At 37.5% G+C, this 24,704-nt stretch overlaps 1 protein-coding gene across 1 annotated transcript; it reads right to left on the bottom strand.

Moving 5' to 3' along the window:
- Window positions 1-388: 388 nt before the first annotated feature.
- Window positions 389-7,012, bottom strand: LOC149528881 (uncharacterized). Its single transcript, XM_089809752.1, has 2 exons — window positions 5,390-7,012; window positions 389-1,348 (listed from the first exon to the last, which is right to left on the bottom strand). Exons 1-2 carry the CDS (start codon window positions 5,935-5,937, stop codon window positions 559-561), a joined length of 1,338 nt encoding a protein of 445 aa, XP_089665878.1. The 5' UTR covers window positions 5,938-7,012; the 3' UTR covers window positions 389-558.
- Window positions 7,013-24,704: the final 17,692 nt, after the last annotated feature.

The following is a 24,704-nucleotide window of genomic DNA, read 5'->3' on the forward strand; positions in this document are numbered from 1 at the left end:
TTCGTAATCAAAAACATTTAACTACTAACACACGTAATAACCCTCTTTCACACTCCCCACATACCATTAACCAAATCTATCATTACACAATCTTTCTTTAATCATAGAGAAATTCTTTACCCTTTATTAACAAAAGGGTAAAAATATATTTTAAAAATATTAAAATCTTATGTTCCTATATTATGTGTCTTTTAACTTAGACTAAAATTTACAAAAGTGTATTTTAACTTGGACTAAAACTTTCCTCATTTATTTTTAAAATTTTTGTTGTCGTGTCTCTTTTTCTTTTTCACTTTTGTTCATAATTTTGTAGATCTATCTTGTTCTAAAGTGGTCATTAGCCACCAAATTTCAAAGATTCCAAAGCTTAAAATTTTAAATTTACCAATTATTTTTAAAAAACTATAAAACATCTATTTGCAAAAAACTATTAAACAAATCTCAACACCAACACAGATTTTTTGTTCTTTTTTTACAAAAATTGCCTCCATATGACTGCAGCCTTATTTACTTTTATGGACTGAAACAACAGCAAGCTTCAACACACGAAAACAAAAATCAAGGGCTAGTTCGCCTGTACACAGACTTGCCCTCGGCAAAAGTCTGTTTAACACATCTATCGTCCCCCAACATCATGAGCACAAACAACTTCTCCTCAATCTTGTTCGACCCGCACACCCTGTACTCCACCAATGGCGTAGCCTTGTAGTCCAGCACCACGAAATCAGCCTCCTTGCCAACTCTAAAGTTCCCAATCTTATCATCCAAACACAATGCTCTGGCTCCACCCAAAGTGGCCAAATACAAGGCCTTGAATGGATCCAATTTGTGGCCTTGGAGCTGCAACACCTTGTACGCCTCGTTACAGGTATGTAGCATAGAAAAACTGGTGCCTGCCCCAATATCAGTTGCAAGACCAACATGGACCTTGTGCTTCTCTAACCTCCCCAGGTCAAGTAGCCCGCTGCCCAGAAACAGATTGGAAGATGGGCAAAATGCCACGGCAGCGCCAGCGTGGCCAAGATGGGCACACTCATGCTCTGTGAGATGGATTGAATGGGCGAATATGGAGCGAGGACCCACTAAGCCATAGTGGGCGTACACGTCCAAGTAGCCCGTCCGTTCTGGGAATAGATGGGCTACGGCCTCCATTTCTGCCTTGTTTTCTGAAAGGTGGGTGTGGAGGTATACACCTGGGTGTTCTTTCAACAGAAGCCCTGCACTTTTAAGTTGTTCCCGACTGCATGTGATTGCAAAGCGTGGTGTGACTGCATAGCTCAACCTATGCTTCCCGTGCCAGCGTTGTATGAGCTCTACACTGTCTTTGTACCCTGACTCTGCTGTATCCCTGTAGGCAAATATAAATGATGAGGATCAATAAAACAGCACACCTTTAAACATGTTTCAGTTTTAACTAAGTACAGAAATAAAAAATGAATACCGATGAATGAGTTCATTGCAAAAATAAGGGTACAGAGGATACAAAGCTTTACATTCATTCTAAAATAGACGCAGAAGGACTGAAAAGAGGTATTGAAAATTTAAATAACAAGTGTCATGAGCTAAGGTGTTTGTTGCACCAAAAGATCGACCTGTCAATGTCCGACACAATCATTAGACTTATAGAACACAGGACACGGTTAAGCCATGTTATGGATCCCAGAAGGGAACATCAGCAGCTAGTCCAACAATCCCACCCTCAGCATTACCCGAAGAGATTCAAAACTGTGACCAAGTTCTAATACCACTTGTTACAAACTAGGGTTATTGTTGTTACTGTTGTACCAAAAGATCGACCTGCCAATGCCCAATACAAGTAGACTTCTGAAACACAGGAGGCGGTTAAACTATATCAGGAATCTCAAAGGAGAACATAAGCAATTAGTCTAACAACAAGTTCATTACAGAAAGGATACAGAGGATAAGAAATTTTCTACTCATTCTAAAAATGATGCAGAAGGGAGGAACAGAGGGATTGAAAATATAAGAAATAGGTTCATTTAAAAAAGGTACAGAGGATAGGAAGATTTCTACTCATTCCGAAATTGATGCAGAAGGGCTGAACAGGGGGATTGAATGTTAAAGAATAAGTTCATTATAGAAAGAATACAGAGGATAGGAATTTTTCTACTCATTCTATAATGGATGCGACAGACTGAACAGAGGAATGAAATTTTAAGAAATACATTCCTTACAAAGAAGGTTACAGAGCATAGGAAGCTTTCTCTAATATAGATGCAGAAGGGTTAAAGAGAGGGATTGAAGGCTAAACAGAGGGATTGAATGTTAAAGAAATAAGTTCATTATAGAAAGGATACAGAGGATAGGAATTTTTCTACTCATTCTATAATGGATGCGACAGACTGAACAGAGGAATGAAATTTTAAGAAATACATTTCTTACAAAGAAGGTTACAGAGCATAGGAAGCTTTCTACTCATTCTAATATAGATGCAGAAGGGTTAGAGGGATTGAAAATTTAAGAAAAACTCCTCAGTTGTTAGTGGTACTGGTGGTTTTATACGGGTGTGTGTGAAGTTTGGGATAGCCACATGTAGGGATGAAGTGAAGACCAATAGAGAGTTTATTAAAGCACTTAATAGCAAATTGTTTCAAAACAAAATGTCAGTTTCGTACACGATTGTCAGAGTTGATGCTGTCATTATACGGAACCATCGGCTATGGTCCGACTGCTAATTTATTTTAGGCAAGAGAACGTGGAGATGTCCCACTGGCGTAAAATATAGAAAGGAAAAACTACAGATACGGAAGAGCACGAGGAGAAGCCAACAATGACAAAGTAGATCAATAAGTGAGACGCTAGCATGAAAGATTTTCCAAATAATTAAAAGGCTATTGGAAATTAAGTGTGAGAAAAGTCAAAGCAAGCTTGTGGATAATGCAATTCGGGAAGAAGAGAAAGAACGCTACAGCAACACAAAATACCTATCTAATGCAATGGCTTAACCAGAACTATGTAGTTTCAACTTACGTTAACATGTGAAAATGAAAGGTGCACAAATTATAATGAAGAATGAGCAAATAGAAATTAGTGTTTGGAGCTAGTGCAGACAGTATGACACTAATCATTGTAGATATTCAGATCAAGTACAATGACATTTTGAATGTGGGCTCCTTCAATAACTAGTTTGAAGAAAAATGGATAGCAAAAACTGCCTATAATTTGATCAAAGTACACTTAAAAGATCTAGGATCCAGAAGCAAAGAGATCAAATAGGCGCTTGTCTGGACAGCATACTAGTTTGAGGTTTTTATGTCTGGCAATGTGATTGGTAGTCCAGTGGTTTAAAAGACTGTTTGGCCTCATGAGTGTTATTACAACCTTCATTCAATCATTCATACACTGCTCAGAAATAAACTCAATAGTTGATTGTTATAGTCTCTATCTATGAAAGAATCTTAATGGATTGTATATCATCCTAATGGTTGTGGAAATCTTATAGCTCCTAAAAAATTTAATGTTTTCATCTGAATGAATTTGAAATGGTAATGGTGATGTACTGGAATTTGTATGGGAGAAAAAAAATCATATGTTTTACAACGGTTAAATTTTTTAAAAGGATGAAAATACCGTTAACCACTAAAAAACAAGCAGTACCAAAAATTTTGAAGGTTTGTTAGGCTTTCAAAACCTTTTCTCCACAACTTGTAAGGAAAAATTGAACGGCAAAAGCATTAGGTCTAACTTTTTCCAGGAACTTTGCGCTTGAAGTGGTGCATGGGATTGGGGATATGGTATGTCTGCAAGTTTTCAAGACGTGATTGAAGGGCACAGGAGGTGGAAGTATGTCTTCCCGCTTCTTTGAGTAGCTCCCAAGATATGGGAGCTCTAATATAGATATTTTTATTGTCTTAATGAAGGAACATGCTGTGATGTTGGTTTTCTGTGAGGAGGGCAGATTTCGCTATGAACTGAGTCTGGAGCACGGAGATCTGTAGTCCTGATATGCAAAGAAAATGCTCTGGATGTGGTGTTTATTCTCATTAAGGTAGATTGAGAACTGGTTCCTGAAATAGAACTGTTGAGATGTCAAATGTTTTATTTTCAGAAATCAGGGATGTGGATATGTTGAATAAGCTTAATAATAGAGCAGTTTCAGAGAATGTACTGAAGAGGAATCATTCCATTTAACCACAGCAAGAGCATGTGATTCAGTATGGCAGACAAAGAAGTCATTTGAATTTGGAACAACTCAGCCATCTTTCCTCAGAAGATACATTCTCGAGAGTTCAGCAAATGGTACATTTTGTATCTTACTTTGAACTTTGAAATGTTAAAGCATTATATATACAAAAACTGGAAATCTGGCACGGAGTAGGATGTATTTGAACTTCATAGGAATTTGGGCATGCGAACTACATGTCGTTTTGTGGTCAATCTTCTAGACATAAAGAACAGCTTGCACTTCATGGATTGATTTCCTTCAAACAATGTTAAGGTATATTTATTGCAGGGACATGTGGAACATTGTTTAGGCTTATCTATTTATGAATGATTGTGAACATTTCTTACTCAAACTAGCTACTATCTATTATCTAATATCGGTGCCAGTTGATTACTGATCCATATGTAATGAAATCAGGTTTCCACATTCCATGGAGATTACTGCTAAATTATTTCTTACTTAAATTGTGTTAGAGATGTTATTTTTCAATCCAGAAACAATTTAACAGTGATTCATATTTTAAAATTAATATTGCATCTCATCAAAGCAGTGCTCCGAATTAAAATTTCAATTTGCAGATTTGGTTGAAGCATTTTCAGCTGTCATTGAAAATAAGTGATACAGTGAGACGCACACGAGATATCATCTATTCTGGAATCAAGTCAATTGCCCTCGTTTCATAGTTACCTACCCTAGCCATGACTGTCTTGAGTCTTGACCAATAGTTCAAAAGGTGCATTAATTGAACTCTGACTATTCAAGCTTAAATTTTGAAAATATAGGTTCTGGACCGCTGGGGTAAAATCAATGGCTTTTCCTGCCTGTTGCCCCATGAATCATAATTTAGCAGATTTTAGCATAACGATGATATATAATCTGTAGTTACAAGCATTAGTTGAACGAAACCTTCGAAGTAGTCCAGGAATCTCATCTAAAATATATCCGATATCATCCGGTGTTGTTTGTTTTGTTTGAGTTCTCTGATTGCAAAGAACATTATGCCTAGACCTTCTGTCATGGACTGTTCGCAATTTATGGCTTCAATTAAGTTAACAATCGTACTGACGTCAAGTAAAAAAAACCTATCCTTGACTTTAGGTCCTATTTATCATATGGTAAAATTATCCTTTGAATGTTTTGATTTCTATTCTGCAACTTCAATTGTGCTTCCAAGTAGTAAAACAGGGGAGGCGAATTAAAAACCTGAGCCATTCCGGAGCATTCGAGTCCATGAGCACCTTCCCAGCAATCATGCGCAGCCCTAGCTCTGCCGCAACCTGGAAAAAAGCATCCACGGACTCTTTATGGACGCTCCCAAACACAAGCGCCGTTGTCGTACCATTGCGCAGCAATTCCGCCAAGAAGCGGCGAGCCACATCCTCTGCGTGGCCGCTCTCCTCAAAGCGCCCTTCCGCCAGAAACACGTATTTTTCCAGCCATTCCAGCAACTGCTCTCCATGCGAGCCCACGATATCCAGCTGCGGAAAATGAATGTGCGTGTCCACGAAGCCCGGAGTTATAAGGGCGTCTTCGTAGCGTATGATTTCTAGGGTTTCGTCGTACAAGGGTAAAAGATCGTTGGCAGCCCCTACGGCTCGAATTTTCCCCTCTTCTACTACCAGAAGGCCATCTGGGAAATATTCATAAGACGCGCCCCTTTCTACTTCCGAAGGGTCGCCGATGCTGTGAATAATTGAGGCTCGGTACGCCCTCAGATCACTGTGGCTGCTGCACGACGTTGCGGCGGCCATGAGAGACCTTCCTACCGTTATTTGCAGAGATGAACGGACAGTCAGAATCGCTTTGTTTCGATGATTTTGATAAAACACATAAATTAGGGTTTGAGTACCTGTAAAAAGAGCATCTTTAACTTAATCCTCCATCTAGGATAAGGTTTTATAAAAAAAGTCAAGAACAAAACCCTGTGGACCTATCACACTGCGTAATAAGGTTAAAGTAGAAAACGTCAAAGAAAATATATATTAATTTTGTGGATTTATAATCGCGAATCTTTTAGCTTTTGCTAGTCCTTGAGATTTCCGGAGATTATGTTCCTTGCTAGGAAGTCGGCACAAAGTAAAAGAGACCATGATTGCACCGAATTGAATCTTAACTTGCCATGCCATAATTTCCATGTTGCTCTGAATCACCTTCGACCAAAGATGATGGCCCTGAGACAGATTCGATAATTTTCGTGTGGAATTTCAATTAACACAGCTTAGGAAAAGTCCGATTTTTTAATTTTGCAAAAGTCTCGTTCCAATACCAAAATCTCAATAGGGCAACACATTGCTTGAACACAGTAGGATCGAGATACGACAACCTTAGCCCTGCAACATAATTAAAATGTCCGAAAATATCATCCCCGCAACAGAATCAACTGGCTCACAATCTAAGTTCCAAACCGAAGCTAGAGAAGAGGACTGATTTGTAGAAATTACAGTTCGTCAGGGGACCAGGGATTGCCGGTGCAGCAGGCCCGCACTGTAACGAACATTAAGGGTGGAGCATAACATCCCCAGATGCTCTCAGCTCAGGAAGAATGATCTCACTGACCTTGCAGTTGTCATCAAAGGTCTAAAGATTGCCAGGGAAAAAGAATTCCCCTTGCTCCTCATAAAGTGATTTATTTTCATTTGAAGCAAATAAGGCTCAGATCTTACACGGTCCGTGCTTATTTGGATGCTCATGTTCAAAGCTCAACTGCAGAAAAATTCTTGAGCTGAAACAAAAGGCTGAAGACGGGCAGCGTGCTGTTGTCCAAGGGTTAAAGCTTATCGGACGAAACGGCTATGTAATTATTTTCCCATGGTAGGGGAAAAGCAGCGGGTAAATCGCCAACTAAATTCTGAAGTATATAGAAAGAGTTCAAGGAAAAAAAAAATTGTCCCTCTTGGAAGATTAGAAAATCATTGTATTTTCCCATAGTAGGGGAAAGGCAGCGGGTAAATCGCCAACTAAATTCTGGAGTAAAAAAATTGTTCCTCTTGGAAGATTAGAATATCATTGTTTTTTTAAATATATGGACGGTTCAGACTTGTGTTGACCTCTGCTGAGTTTTTTGTGAGTCATTCCTTATGATGTCACAGTCTTGCATTCATCAAGACTTGATTCCTAGTGAGCTCTTCGAAAGCCATTCAACTTCACCAGTAGACCAAGGACACATTGACTAGTAGTCAATTTGGTGTTCAATAATTATAAAGAAAAATTGTCATTTTGACCTTCCAAATATTACTACTAAAAGAGTCTTAACAATGATAATTCGTGTATACAATTTTGGTGGGTAACTGATTTATTTGTGCACTATTTTTGGGACTACTAGGACAGTTGGCTAGCATTTTTTAGTGAATGGTTATTGTCAAGAACATAGTGGGTATTGATTGGTATTTTGAAATGACCACTTTTTGACATTTCATGTTCGACAATCTCTACAAAGATATCCATGAATACCCATAAGCTAAAACCTTACATCTAAACAATTAACTTGCATAACGAGACAACACAAAAAAAAAAAAAGTTGTTGAAATGTGACATAGTGTTGACAATCCACAAGTGTGTTAAGTTAGAATGTGTGAGTACTAGGTACTTTCCCCTATGAGGGATTATCACAACTCAAATCATAGCTCTCGTAAGGAGGAAATGGTTATGTAGTTGACATATTTTTTCTACAAAAAGAACATTGAAGACTTTTTTAAATGAATCAAGCTAAGGGAAAAATTTACATTGTAGAAATCAATCTAATTAGTTGTAAAAATACTAGTAGTCATAATATTATTACCTTTGAAGAAACTATATTAGAGGAGGTTGTGTTAAGCAGTGATTAAAGTTCGTATCATCTAACCAATCACAATTTAGATTTATATTAGTTGTAGTTATAAATTTATGCTTAATCTATGTTTAGTTTGAGAAAAGTGCAAGTTTCTTAAGCTTAACATCCATGATATGTTGAGATTAGTAACAATAAATTGTCAAAGAAGATATGTGAGATACAAATCGAGAGAATGTTAAACACCTAAAACAACTAAGAGGGGGATGAATTAGTTATTCCCATATACTTGTAAAAAAAATTATCTTTCAATTAATACTTAACAAATCAACAACCACAACTTAAGATATGTTAGTTGAAACAAAATAAATTGTAACGTCGCGCCATGTGACCCAAAAGAAGTTAACCTAAAGTTTTACTAAGTTTGACAAATATTATTTTTTTAAAGCTAATAAACAACAATAGATAAAATATAGCAGAAGCATTAACATTCACATAAACACATACCATAAAACAAATTACAATTCCTAAGGGTCTCATGACATTGAATCACATTTAAGTTTAATTAATAATAAATCCACATCAAATAATAATATACCAATATGAATCCATTTAAATAATATACAATTATATATGATGCCACTTGGTAATAAACAGAATGCACAATCATCCACTGTATAGGTCACAGGGTATGAAAGGCTGCAATAATATACATCATGAAATAAATTACATCATCTCTTAAGATCTTATGGAATCAAATATAATACAATAGAAAAGCCATCCATCATAGAAATGCAAGAACAAATAGAAAGGAACATCTGCACAAACACATCTAGCAGCGGCATCCAACGATCGGATCTCAATAGTATAAAAAAAAAATACTACCACCCGATCTCATGGAACCCAAAAAGCCCCACTCCCACTACGCTAAGGAGATAAACTCAAGTCCCAAACAAGATAACAAACTCAAAAGTCAAAACCTATCGCTAGGTTCAAGGAATCACCTAAAAGCAAACTATCTCAAAGGGATACCAAAACACAAATATCAACTAAACCCAAAGGCAACACAGACACGTAGGAAATCTACTATGAGTCAACTCTAAGGTCACCCAGCTAGTCTTTTAATGCTCTGGCCACTTAGTGACTTTCTATGGTACCAATATCTTGTTAATTCATTTTAAACTCATTTAATGAAATGTTATCACTTATTAAATAACCCACAATGGGTTACCCTGGCAGCCACTTTGGGCCCCGGTCTCCATTGCAAGCCACTTCCCAACTTAACATATAGATAACCTACCCTAAGCTTAGTAAAATCAAAAGATCACAAAAGACCACATACCATACATCAGTTCTTAAACAAGCAACTAACAATTATTGAAAAACATTGATCGCAATCATAGATTCTACCAAAATGATCATCCTAACAAAACTGATCCCAAAATCAAGCATACATAAACCAATCCACGTCATAAAATGACATCACCAAAAACAAATCATACAAACATCTTAGTCCTATATAAACAACTAGAAAGTAATCCAAAAACAACTGATCGAAGACTCAAAGAATATATCAAATAGGTCACACCTTTCACCTTTGTTTCACACAAGAATACTGGAAAGCAATAACGAACAATAAATCCAAACTCATCATAGAGCATACAAGACACATTATCATGGTTGAGTATAAAAGATTGTATACAATGCATCATCATGACATCATAGACAAAACTCCCAAGCCTCTGGTAAACATCCTAACTGGTCAAAGCTTAATCAAAATGACACCCAACAGTAAAATCACATGTCATAAAAAGAGTACATACAAAAGTAACTTTCATAATTCATTTTGTTCTGAAAACACTTAAGTTCAATGTTCACTATTGGTTTTTAGATTAAATCATAGACAATTATAAAATGGAAATCAATTTTCTCAAACGAACTTCTGAAAATAGAAACACAATAGACACGAAGAAGATAGGAATTCGAAGAATGAGCAACTACTGCACAAACCTACAAGATCCTACTTGGATCTTATGCTAAAACAATGAACGCACAAACACGCAAGAATCTTCCTTTTCCTTCGAAAACCCTCTTTTAAAAAATTGGCTCCTCCAAACCTGTGAGTCTAGAAATGAGCTCTAATTTCCTTAATAAATTTTTTTTCCCCCCAAATCAAGGTTTTGATCATGCAATCATGTGAAAAATCTTTGTCTTTAATTACTATATTTTAACTTTCATGCACACACTTTATGCAATTTAATCAAAATAAGTTTTATTAACTTAAAGCTTTCTCTCCCTTATTAAATCATGCGATATTTTTAATATAATATTTATTAATTTAACTAATAATATTATTTAGAGTTTATTAAAAATAAAACTCCTAAATAAATTATTATTAAATTAAATAAATATAAATACACCTAAATTATAACTTTAATCGAATCTTTTAAATTTAATTCTTTCATGCACATTTAAAGAACTTTTTAATTAAAATATTCTTTTATATTTTCTTTTTCTCCACTTATTAATTAGTGTAACCAGTATTTAAAGCATATTTTATTATTTAAATTAATAAGAATAATTAAAGCTCATTATTTAAACGCAACTCTAATTTAATAATCATTAATTAAATAATCATAGAATCTTATCAGAAACTGGTGGAAACAAGATGTATATGTGAAAACCTAACTTGTCGGGAGCATGTGTAAACATGCAAACATTAGTAGCATGTGCATTCAAGATAACAAATATAATTGAAAAACTACTAATTCTACTTGAGTTTTAAACAACTATGCAACCAACATATTAGAGTCCTCACACAAACTCAAAGCAGTTCAACAAGGGCACCCATAAGAGGCCTTGTTGGTGTGCTTAAGTGTGAGGGATGTAGATGTGCTCTCCTAAACACAACTATTGAATCCCTTGATGAATGAAAATGCAATATGAAATGCATCTATAGTAAGAATGTGTGTGAAATACTTCAAACAATGGCTATGAGTAAGCCACCCTCAAAGGATTCCATGGACATGGAGGTCAATGAAATGCAATGAAGAAAGAAACGTACAACATCATACTACCATGAAACTAATGCAAAAACTAGAAATCTAAGTAATTTAGACAACTATCAAAGGTCAATTCTAAGCATAAAATCTCTTAAAAGCTCTAAAAATACTAGCGTGATAACAATGCATATGGAGGAGATGGAAAAATGCTTAAAACAAGGGCTCTATTTATAAGTTTGAGAGAGGCCTTGAGGAGGTGGCATTAATGTGGCATTCACATAGGTGCCACAAGGGAGACACATGGGCTAAAGGGCAAGCCATGCAAAAGTCAAAGGAGCCTTTTATGGTTGAGAGGCTCAAGGTGTGCTCACACATGTGCGAGCAACCTTGGGGGAAGGAGTTGGGGGGCAAAGGTGTAAGAGGTGTAAATGAGGTGGAAGCTTTATTGGATCAAGAGCTTATCACATATGTGTGAGCAAACACTTAGGAGCTAAAAGGTGTTTAAGGTAAATAAGTAGGATTAAGTAGTGGGTAGGCTTAGAAGGATGAGAGTGATGACTAGGTTTTAGGATAGGATTAGGATTGAGTTAAATAAGATTTGACTTAATCATAAGATTAAAGAATTTAATAAAGTGGAGGGATTAAATGAATTGCATTTATTGAAAAGGGGATTTATGGAGGACTATGTATTAAATAAATTTAATACATTATAGGGGTTGTATTCAAACTAAATTTAAATACATTCGGGAAATGAACTTATTTAATTAAATAAGTAGAAGAATATGAAAAAATATAATTAATTAATAATTAATTAATTATAATTTCATAGGAAATATTAAATTAATTAATATAGCATTTAGGACAATTTTAAGTGTCTACATTTTGCCTCTCTTTGATGTGATGTCAGGATGATATTAAATCAAAGAAAAATATATATAGATCGCCCCATAAAGAATAGGAGTCCTAGGAGTGATGTCGAAGTGATGATAGGGGAGGAGGGTGCTCCCTTGCGAGAATAGTGCAAAAAATAAAATTTGGGCAATTTTTGCGAAAAGGTCTTTAGAAGAAAAGAAAGGGTAGGAAAAAGGCATAGATGAACATTTTGCATGACTTGGGGATAAACAAGGTCAACATGGCCCAAGAAAGGGTACGGGCTCAAAAAGGGGCCTTGGAGGGCCTATATAAGCCGCCAAGGGGCTCAAGGAAGAGTCACTTGCACACTTAGAGAGTAGAGGACTAGAGTGAAAGATGGATATGCTCGACAAATTATAGCTCGAAGAGTGTGTTTGGGAGTACCAGTGACTAGTTGAGATGGGCCCACCAGTGAGTTGACTATCTTGCTTTGTCAAATTTTTAATTATGGCTTTAAATTTAGCATTTATTGCACATTTAATAGGGGAGAAATGTCGTCTCCACCCTGTTATCTGCAAAGATGACAAAATAGGAACTAGGGGCTCTGCAAAGATGACAAGATGAATCCTATTGTCTGCACAGATGCCAAAAGGGGGGAAATGGGGATCGGAGTCAAGGCAGAGATGACAATCTCTGTGTTGTCATCTCCAAAGACAACAGTCGGGTAGCCACCGATGGGATTTCAACATCTACGCAGTTGTTGAAGATGTTGGATCGACGTCTTCATAGTTTTTCGTCTCTGCTAATTCACGTCTACATGGATCAACATCTCCACTGACTGGCATCTCCGATGTTTGGGACAAATCTAAAAATTGAAGTGATGGGGATGACTGGGAGTGAAAAGAGTAGGATGCCCCATGTTGAGATAAGAAAAAAAGATCATAAGATAGAGGATATACTGACCATTTGCATGTCTATGTTGCAGATGGAAATAGTGATATTTCGATCACAAGAGCACTATCCAACAACTATGGTGCTAGGGGATACACTGACAGAGGTAAAGTGGGGGCATGTTAGATTGTGTGGTTTAGAGCATGTCCATGAGTGGCTTGATTTGAGAGCTCACTCAGCGTAGCTGTCAGCATTGATAGAATGGTGGCATACACCAACTTCTAATTTCCATTTGTCTACTAGAGAGGCGACAGTCACCTTGCTCGATGTGTGGCAGATTCTATGAGTGATTGATCTGCAAGATGTACATAGAGCATGTGCTAGAGGGTGTTGATCCCTATCTACAAGAGTGCTTCGAGCATCGACGATAGAGGCTACCCATACAAAGATCATGGCTGACATGGAGGGAGGCACTAGATTAGAGATTTCCACAACTTGTACTTTATCTGGCCTCACTCATATGACGGATGGTACTGAACCATGTTGAGAATGGTTCCCAATTAGGTGGATGCAAGTATTGAGCATTCTACTACAAGATGATGGTGCGGTCTTCTGCTAGGGTCAGACCATTTTGGCCAAGTTCTACCATGACTTACATATGTGCACCTATAGAACACAACAGACTGTAGGTGCAAGGTTGACATTACTGATGGTATGGTCATGGGAGCATAAAGGTGTGACATGCCCCATCACCATATGAGAGACTCTATAGCCTGGCGAGCCATATGCATGTCGATATAGGTTGCCGATCTAGTGCATCTCCACCGAGTCTGTTAGGTTTTGGAGGAGATGCCTAGATGAGATTATTATGTTTGACTGGACTCCATATGATGGCGTGGAGTGATGAGGGAGTACTTTTCTTGCTAGGGGAGAAGATGATAGTGAGGATCAGTAGTATCTCTGATATATACAAATAGACTATTGGTTGATCAGGCAGACCATGCATGTGGTGATGAGATATATGCCCTCTAGGGTGCAGCAACAATTTAGGAGGATCTAGGATGCAGTACTAGACAGATTTTTATATCTAGTGGTATCTTGAGAGTATGAAAAATTATGGGGTCATGGGACCAGCCTAAGGTTAGCTAGGATATCATGGCGGGGGATGTAGCCAGTGCCTTGGGTGCACGGACAAGATCGGGGAGATGTAGGATGACACCTGCAAACACATAGTGGTGGGCGGCCCATCATCCAGTATGATTGACAATATCCAGAGCACCAGCACCAACAGAGAAGGCACAGGGAAAGGGGGATGGAGTAGGGGATGGTGGGCAGGAAGTGGTGGTGCCACCACTAGTACAGGGGGCACAACAAGGTCCTCGAGAGCACAAAGCCCGCTAAAGGAGGGTACTAGCACCAACAGGGCCATCGAGGCCACAGGGACCACCTCAACTAGACGATGTAGATATGGTCAGGGCAGAGCGAGATAGCCTCCAGATAGAGGTTTTCCATCTATAGGGTTAGGCACAGGTGAAGTAGGTGAGGGCAGATAGCATCTAGTAGGCCTTGGCAACTCTACAAGTGGAGGTACAAGCACAACGAGTGAGGGCAGACAGTGCCTAGGAGGCCTTGGCTGCACTACAAGCTAGGATAGATGTAGGAGAGTTCAACAATTTTGGTATGGAGGTAGAGGTAGAGGAGCTAGCCGAGATAGACACTCTACGCAAGGAGGTGGCCACTCTACGGGCAGAGTAAGAGATGCACCAGAGACAGGTGGATAAGTATCACCGACAACATGATCTAGCTCGATAGATGGTATAGCCTAGGGTGGCTATGGTTGTGATGCAGGAGGTTGTGGTAGCCTGTTGACAGGAGACACGGGTCGTGTGAGAGGTAGCCTACTCTGGGTCCTTATATCATGATGTCATGCCTGTCAATCAACAACAGCCAAATTTTTGCAAGGCATCCAGTTCATGACCATAGGGGGCCTACAAGAGGTCAAAGCAGTCAGTGGGACTGGGTAGGCCTATGCAAGCAGGAGGGGGTACAGGAGGGGTTGGGCCCTCTCAGCCAGCTTCATGATTGTTACAATGGGAAATTTTGACATAGGGATGCAGATGCAACGAGTTTTTTGATGGTGTATGATGCATCATATACTACATCATTCTTTTGTATACAGATTATACACAAACATTGATTTTTTTTTTTATACATATGACATGATTCAATGAGCCTAGCTGTATATGGATGATTATTTCTTATGCATGTGATTTCTATGATGTGGTTACTGACATTGTGATGCAGGATGTGTGTGATGTTATGTTTCCTATGATTTATATATGATGACTAATGTGTGAATGATGTAGGTTCTATGGCGATATATGAGATGTATGTATTTTGTTATATTACATGTATGGATGTACTATATGCTTTGTGAGATGTATCATGATGTATATGCCACTAAATATAATGATTATAATGTATGCACCTAATGGATTAATACAATGAACCAATGATGAAATCTAAGAATGAATAAAATTCCTAATGCAATGAATATCCTAAATGAAAATGTTAATAACAAAAAAAGTCACTAATGAATGCAACATGAAATGATTGAACCTAAAATATGAGATATGAAGATGTAATATGAATGAACATGTGTCAAAACTCCTCACTCGTAGGAACCAAGTAGCGTAGCATAGGAGGGGGAAAATAAACAAAACCCTTGTCTCAAGCAGGGTGCAATGAAACCCTATACTACATGAATCCTAACTACATGACACCAAGGGATTCAATTGTGTTTGTATGGGAGAGCACACCCTACTTTGATTTTGTAAAAGGAGTGATGCACCATGTGCTATAGAAGCATAGATGACAAGTTTTCTTTGCGTGGACTAGACTGTCAACACAATAGATACTTTAGGATGCTAGATGTAGTCTACATAGTCATGATGGAACAAATGACATATACACATATGGAGAGGTCTAGGCCCACCCAAAGCCTTTTTAGGGGTCTTTGGTGGTAAGTGTGCTAACCTATTACCCCCAGTGAGTAATGCATAATCATAACTCGAAACTGACATACATGTCCTAAAGCATCAAAAATAGATCATACCACAAATGACACATGTAGTTAGTTGAAACCATTTAGGTTATACTAAAATATGGAAGATCAAGGCATACCATAAAAGGCTACCACTAACACACAAAATGAAATCAACCAAAAGAGACCTCATGACCAAGTAGTCAATCAGTCCACAGTTCCTACCAAAAATGTTAAGTCTCAAAATGTGAAAATTGTTGTACCATATGTAGGAAGGATTCATCCTATGTGTTTGCCTAATGTTGTTGCAAAAGTTTGGCAAGGGCTATGAAAAGAACAATTTCTTGAATCATTAAGCCTTAGACAATGATTTTGTTTAGGTTCTATTGTAGTCACTATCATGGGAAAAAGCTCAGTATAATGGGTTTTAGGATCAACACTCAACGGGAAAAATGTCCCACAAACTAGACGTCTTTTGAAAGATGGAAGTGAATGGATGCCTTGTAGACAAGAGCTCTTTTTATTAGAGGCCTGAAAAGTGCAAGTTAGATAGGAACAAAGGTGGGATGAAACGGTGGAAAGGGGTGAAGTGAGATGAGCCTTATAGAGAATGGACCAAAATACTTTTTTTAGGAACTTTTTCTTCTTTTTAGTCTTTTCTTCAGGAACATTTTATGAATGTTTTTTGGAGTTTTCTAATTTTCTATTTTTTTGTATTATGTGGAGCTATAACAACATTGTACAGGAACTGCAAGACTCAAGCATAGAACCGCTTGAGGTGTTGGATATTTACAGGTTTAGGGAGCGGATCTCCCTCTAAAGTGGCAATCTGATATGCCCTAGAACCATATTTGGCTGTAATGATAAATAGACCAAGCCAATTAGGTTCAAATTTTCCTTTCTTCTCATAGTTCTGAAGATTCTTCATATTATGTTGCAAAACTAAGTCACCCACCTCAAATTCTCAAGGCCTAACTTTTTTGTGAAACTAAAGCTGAAGGCAATTTTGATACACACAGAGGTGGTTCAAGGCATTGAGGCATCTCTCATTGAGGATTTATAGCTCTTGCAAGTAGGAAACTCAATATTCTTCTTTGGACATCAGATTCTTGAGAGAGATTCTGAGGGAAGGGAGCTCAATCTCGATGGGTAAGATAGCTTCAAAACCATAAACAAGGAAAAATGAAGTGGCTCTAGTGGGGGTACAGATGGAGGTGTCATAGGCCCAAAGGGCAGGAGCAATTTGGAGGTACCAGTCACGGCCAGCTCCATCAATGATTTTCTTTAGGATTTTCAAAATGGTTTTATTGGTAGCTTTAGCTTGGCCATTGCCTTGGGGGTAGTATTTGGTGGAAAAATGTTGGGTGATTCTGAATTTCCTACACAATGTGGCAAGTTCCTGATTTTTGAAAGGAGTTCCATTATTAGTCATGATGTCTTGAAGTATACTAAAATGAAAAATAATATAGTTCAAGATGAACTTTAAAACCTATTTTCCAGTGGTGTAGGTTAATGGGATAGCCTTGACCCACTTTGTGAAGTACTCAGTGGCAACAATAATATACTTGTGGCCATTTGTGGAATTTGGATATACTTGACCAACAAGATTGAATCCCCAATAGGAAAAGGGCCATGGTGTGATGGTGGGCTGAAGGTCTTGGGTAGGAGCGTGTATCAAATTTCCATGCTATTGACAAGGGACACATCTTTTCACAAAATGATAGGCATTCACTTCCATAGTAGGCCAATAGTAACCCATTCTAAGGAGTTTTTTTGCTAATGTAAGGCCACTAGAGTGAGCACTAAAAATTCCTTGGTGGACCTCTTCTAATGTCGTTCTAGCTTCATCTAAACTGAGACATTAGAGGAGGGTTCCATCAAAGTGTTTTTGGAAAAGTGTATCACTTAGGATAGTATATTGGGGGGTACGACAGATGAAGGTTTTTCTTTGATTCAAGGAGAGAGTAATGGGGATCATTTTGTGATGAAGATAGGCAAAAATGTCGCATACCATGGAGACTTAGGACCAACAATCTCACACACCAAATCTGAATCAGGTTGCTCATAAGTAGGAAGAAAAAGATTCTCAACAAGAAACTCACACTTAGGACTATACTCAGGCATGATGATCATGGAGGAAATAGTGGCCATGACATCTATTGCTTTGTTATTAGTCCTTGGTATTTGCTGAAAAACTAGTTTAGTAAAGTGTTGTTTAAGATCTTCAACTATCTGGTGATATGATAACAACTTTTCATCCTTTGTTTGGTATTCATCTGTGACTTGTTTAATGACCAATTGAGAGTCTCCAAAGACAAGAAGGCTTTTGATATTCCATCTAATAGCTTGACAAAGCACTGTGACTAATCCTTCATACTCAGCTATATTGTTTGTGCAAGGTAATGAAATTTTATATGACTTAGGAATGGGGTCTCCTTGTGGTGTAACAAACAAAATTCATGTCTGCAATCCCTATTGTGTGAAGGAACCATCAACAAATAGCTTCCATTTTGTATTAAGGGACACAATCATAATTGTGCCATCTGGAAAATTCGCTATAATAGGATGGTCTCCTTGAAGAGGAGCTTTAGCAAGTTGGTCTGCAATTACTTGTCCCTTAATAGCCTTACAATCCTTATAGACAATGTCAAATTCACTTCAAAATCAAGACCCATTTTGTTGCTCAACTAGTGAGGGAGGCTTTTGATAGAAAATATTTGAGTGGATCTATCTTGGCAATGAGATGTGTAGTGTGATTAAGTATGTAATGACGTAGTTTCTACATGCAAAAGACTACTGCCAAACAAGCTCACTCAATAGTAATGTAGTTCAACTCATAGCCCACTAATTTTAGACTAAGGTAGTATATGGCTTGCTCATTACCTTAGTCATCTAGCTATGCCAAAAGGGCACCTAAGCCAACTAAAGTGGCTGATATGTATAGAATCAATGGTCATCCTGTAGTTGGAGGGACTAGAATTGGTGGATTAGCCAAGTATACCTTAACTTGTTCAAATGATTTTTGACATAGGAAATCCCATTGAAACTTAGTGTCTTTTTGAAGCAAATGTTGAAGTAGATGGACCTTATCTGCTAACAAGGACACAAACCATTTGAGGACTATAACTTTCCCTGAAAACTATGGAGTTGTTTCAATGTGGTAGGTGGAGGCATTTCCATGATGACTTTCACTTTGGCAGGATCTACCTCAATACCTCTTCTTGACACTATGTAGCCTAACAACTTGCCTGATCTAACCCCAAAAATACACTTGTTTGGATTAAGGTGTAGTTTATATTTCTCCAACCTTTCAAAAATGGTAGTGAGCACATTAATATGGGAATCACATGTCTTAGATTTTCCTAGAATGTCATCAACATAATCCTCCATTATGACATGTAGAAGATCGTGGAAGATTGTAGTCATTGCTCGTTGATAGGTGGTGCCATCATTCTTCAAGGCAAAAGGCATGACTTGGTAACAAAAGGTCCCCCATGGGGTAGTAAATGTCATTTTATGTTGATCTTCTTCTACAATTTTGATTTCATTGTAACTGGAGAAACCATCCATTAAATACAACATTTCATGTCCGATAGTCAAATCCACTATGATGTCTATGTTAGAAGTGGAAAATCATCCTAAGGACATGCAAGAATTAAATCTTGAAAACTTGAATAGATGCAAATGCCCCCAGATGCTTTTCCTATAGGAACAATGTTGGAAACCCACTCAAGATAATCAATAGGGCAGATAAACTTTGCCTCTAGCATTTTCTGTAGTTCTACTTTGACTAAAAGTTCTACCTTAGGATGCATCTTGTGCAAATTTTGTTTCATAGGTTCAATCTTTGGATCTACTGCTAAGTGATGCACAACCAAATCTGTGTCTAAACCAGGCATGTCTTTATATGTCCATGCAAAATTGATTTTTCCTTTTTGTAGGAACTCAGTCATCACTTTTTTTTCTTCAAGACTTAAGGTGGCAGCAATGTAGCTGATTTGTGGATTATCTACCTTGCCCAAATTAACTGGGATTGTCTCCTCATTCAATATAGATGACTTTTCTAGTGGTAAAGATCTGAATGACAAGTCAACCTCTCCCTCTTTTGGTACCTCTAGAAGGTTTTCACTAGAAGATCTGTTCTTTATTTTATCTTTTTCTTCATCCAAAAGCACTCCAAAAGAGTTTTCACTAGAGGATGTTTCTTGTTTTTTTATTTTTCTTTTCTTTTTCACTTTTGTGACTAAGAAAGTTGAATTGGCTACCAAAGTAGGCTTCCTCATTGTATTGGATCTCACGTTCATAATCTTGGAGATTCTTAAGGCCAAAGAGTGCCATCACTGCTTCATTAGAGTTACAGATATCGAGAGCTGGTGGTGTGTCTTGAAGGTCCCAATCTATCATGTTATGGTTGGTGAGAGGTAGGTTGGTGGATGAAAAGTTAGTTATGGTAATGGTATAGACATGATTATCTAGGTCATCCTCGATGTATTGGAAGGGTACTTCAAAGAATTCCTCCTCTTCGGTCTTAGAATCAAGTTCAACCATACAATAGTTTTCAGCAAAGGACACCTTGGGTTTAATGGAGCCCAAACCACATCCTTTAGGATAACTATTAGCCTCAAGGGGTTGTCTGATTCCATCTTTAGGCCCAAGGCTGGTACCATGATATTCCATGTTTTTAGTGATGGGAGGAGCTTTAACATATTTATCTTTAGGGAATTCCACAGGTTCATATTTTCCATCAAAATATAGCCAATCTAGAATATTAGATTCCATATGTTCATCACTAAGTGAACCCCAATGTTCAAATGTTGTCTTGTTAACATGCATAGTATCCCTATTTGTAGAAGTTTGTATTTGTGAAGGTTTTCTAAAGGAGTGGGGGGAGAGTGGTAGTTGTCCAACACATGAAGCATTTTCAAACTTATACTCTCTCGTTACTAGGTCAGCAAAAGTAACCTTCTTCCCTATAGTATTGACCTTAATATCTTCGACCTTCTCTTTTCCTTTACAAGAACTGGAATCATTATTGGATAACTCTAGCATTGTTATGGAAGGTTATTCCATTATGGTGAGAGTTTTAGGTATAACCTTAGCAAACTCACTAATTGGACAAACATTTGTTGGTGCACCTTCTAATCTCTTACAAAAAGAAAAAGAAAAAGGATCACCTAGAATTGTGACCTCTCTTTCTTGGTAGGGAAATTCAAAACATTGATGATATGTAGATGGGACTGCCTTGAGTGTGTATCCAAGGTTGACAAATAAAGATATTATATGAAAAATCCAAATCTAGGACATGGCATTTAGTGTTTATGACAGTTGACCCAACCTTTAGTGGTAGCATGATAACTCCTTTTGATTCTCTTTCTCTTTTATCATATGCTTTGATTGTTATCCTTTTATTGATATCTAGGAGGTTTTTAGGAAGCCCCAAGAAATGGATCATCTTCAATGTGCAAAGGTTTAAATCAAATCCATTATCTATAAGGACTCTTTTTATCTAATGTCATTGTATAAGGACTTCAATGTGGAGCGACAAATTGTGGTGTTGGTTAGGACCTTCGAAATCTTTGTCTGTGAAGACAAGGTGTTGTTGTGCGGCAAGATTTCCAATCATGGTGGTGAATTGGGATACATTGATGTTTTCAGGAACACGAGATTCTAAAAGAGTAGTCTCCAAAATCTCTTTGTGGGTGGGTGAGGTGGTGAGGAGCTCTAGAATGGATATTTGTGTAGGAGTCTTCCTTAATTGGGATAATACATCATAGCAAGAAGTGGATCTTTGTAAAGTGGATGGCGCATGTGGAACTAATGGATTGGTGGGATTGGGAGTGGCAGCTTGCAAAGTGATTCTTCCTTGTCGAGTGGTTGTATCATAATCAACTGCTTGTAGGACAAAGGTATTCATATGAGTGTCTACCTCTTCAACGTGACCACACATGGAGTCAAAACCACATAAATCTTTTGTTTCTATTTTACCGCACAAGGAGTCAAATCCTAATATGTGGTTAGTAGAATATTCATAATGTAATGCATTTGATTTGGAAGCTCAATTTACATTTTTCATATTGTTGTTTCCATTGTTTAATTGTCATTGATGTGGTCAGGAAATGGCTTTTGAAATATCTTCAATTTAGCGTTTTTAGAGGGTGGTCCCCTTTCTACCTCAATTTCTCCATCATCAACAAGATTTTGAATGAAGACCTTGAGTTTCATACACTTGTTTGTGTCATGTCCTTTGATGCAATGGTATTTGCAATATTCATTTTTCCTATACCATTTTGATTTGGGTTGATTTTCATCAAAGGGCCATGTGTTGGGAAACACCATCAAATTGTGATCCACTAGTTTTTGCAATATGGCATCCAAGAGTTCACAAAAGTTAGTGAACTTCCTATTTCGATCATAGTCATGGTTGTAATTGTTATTGGTATTGTTGTTGTTGCAAGGAAAACAATGTGTTTGATTACGAGATTATTGATTATTTTGATAATGATTGTCATGGTTTGAATTGTTGTTGTTTCCATTACAATAGTTGTTGTTGTTGTTCCCATCTTGGAGGTTTTGTACACTTTTAACATCAGTGACACCATTGTGGGTAACACCTTTGTTTTTGGACCAAAATTTGGGTTTGTTGTTGTTGTTTGTGTCATTGTTTGAGGATGAAGAGCTATAATGTTTAATGGAACCGTTGTCTAGGAGTCCATTTTCAATTTTCTTGCCTTTCTTGACTAAGGTAGCAAAGTCTTCAGGACTATCCATCTTCATGTGGAAAGACATCTCTGGTATCAAGTTTTTGATAAATATATCCACAAGGTGGGAATCCTCAATTTTGTATGGCATGAGATTAGCAAGATGCCTCCATCATTGTAGAAAGTTGGCAAATGTTTCACCATTTCATTGTTTTGTGTTGCACAAATCACTTAGTGAGGCATGATGTTCAATTTTGTAAGAGTATTGTGCTACAGATTTCCCCATTAAATCATTGAAGGAAATAATGGAACCCTTGGGTAAGTTCATTAGCCACTCTAGTGTAGGGCCTCCAAGAATTCATATGAAGAGGCTCTTAAGATAATCCTCGCTATAGGCTACTTCTTGACACAAAATGGAAAATTCCTTGAGATGTGTGACAGGACATGTTTCTCCCATATATTTGTCAAATTTAGGAATCTCAAAGTTTGGTGACAATGGTATCATGTTAATGGATTTGTCAAATGGAAAGGGGAAAATTTCCTCAAAAGAGAAATCCTTCACCCCTTTGTTGCTCATGGTATGAACCAAATTGTGAAGTTCATGTAACTGTTGGGCTAGATCTTGGTTTGGTTGCATTTGCGATTGTTGGAAATTGATAAACCCCCCTCCCAAGTTGTATGGAGTACCAAACGTATTATGAGGTGGTGGAAGTGCTCCACTTTGGCCAATGTATTGATATGCAGTCATTGGAATTGGCACAAATGTTCTCACCATAATTGTTGGAATTTTCAAATAAGAGGAATATATTGGTTGTGTTGAAATTGCCATCTGTTGTGTAGGTACTTGCCCAATGTTTAAGCATCCTACAGTTGGACCTATCAAGGTTGACTGTAGAATACTAGCATTAGTAGTGTTGGGCATAGCACTAATGATTTGTTGGATATGTTCTGCACTCAATTGGAATGGTTGTTGTGTTGAAACACTTGATTTAGGTATGGAATTATTTCTTGCCACAGGTTCCTTCTCTTTACCAGATGTTTGGGCTATGTTTGAAGTTGGTAATACAAGAGCACCATGCTTGGTAATCTATCTAAACAAAGTGATTTCATCAAAATTCATAGGGACATTAACACCATCTTTAACCAAGTTTAGGAAGATCTCAGTCTTGTTTTCCCTAATAGACTTTTCCATCATTTCCAAGTTGTATGGATCTACAAGAAATATTTGGACATCATTATGGATATTGTTGTTGTCAATAGGATCTTCATCTTGGTATACTTCATCATCATCATGTGGATTACATCCCAGAGTTGTGTTGCAAAAAGGATCCTCTGGTTCTTGTGTGGATGTTGAGCTAGGCATGCCAAAGTTCATGTTAGGGGGAAATGTGCTCCCCAATGAGATTGATCATGGAGGAAAAGGATTCTCCATCTCTTGTTGTCTTAGTGATTCCAACAAATGAGACATGGGATTAAATGTGAATCTATCGGATCATGTATGTACCATACATTAGTGACCAAACCAATGGGTGGAAGATTGTGGAAGAAAGAGAAGAACGTGCAGGACAACAACTGAACCTTATGTGGTAAAAGGGCCAACAACCTAAATGTAAACAAAAGAACTTGTTGATTTAGAAAACCAAGCGTTATATAGGATAAAAGTATCTTTCTCCTACCAAATATGGACCAATGATCTTTAAGCAAGATAGGACATTGAATTGATTACCCACTATTTGGAGATGGACTTGTGATCCCAAATGAGTGAGTGTAACTACGATAAATGTTTGCATATGGATAAAGGTCCAGTGTTGTAATCTCAAAAGTTTTTGTAACTAAGATGTCCTTATGCCCAAAAAATTAAGGTTTAAATGATCAAGCTCTCAAGAGGAAATTTTGCAAATGGAAGACTAGAAATTTGCAAATAGGGTTGACATGGAAAATGAAGGTGTTGTGGTCACTATGAGTTTAACTCAATCCTCTCTCACTGGGAACAAAAATCTTGGGTTCACTCTAGGGAAAGCAAACCAATTTCAAAGTTTAGCATTGTATTCGATTCTATCATAATGGTCCTATTCAGCTTCTTCTTGCTTGATGTCTTTGATAGCGTATTGGAATTGTTTATCACCATGTGCTAGGTTTTTCCTTTCCTTGTAAGAAAATGGTTTGGACAATTTCACCTTCTTAGGTTTGACTTTGTTGGTCATGGTAGGAACAAAACAAACCTAGTTTCAAAAAAAATTACAAATAAGCTTGTGACTAAAAGACC

Source organism: Cupressus sempervirens, chromosome 11 (assembly GCF_028749045.1).
Source record: "Cupressus sempervirens isolate cs-2001-9-10 chromosome 11, ASM2874904v1, whole genome shotgun sequence".
In the NCBI taxonomy this organism is placed as follows: domain Eukaryota; kingdom Viridiplantae; phylum Streptophyta; class Pinopsida; order Cupressales; family Cupressaceae; genus Cupressus; species Cupressus sempervirens.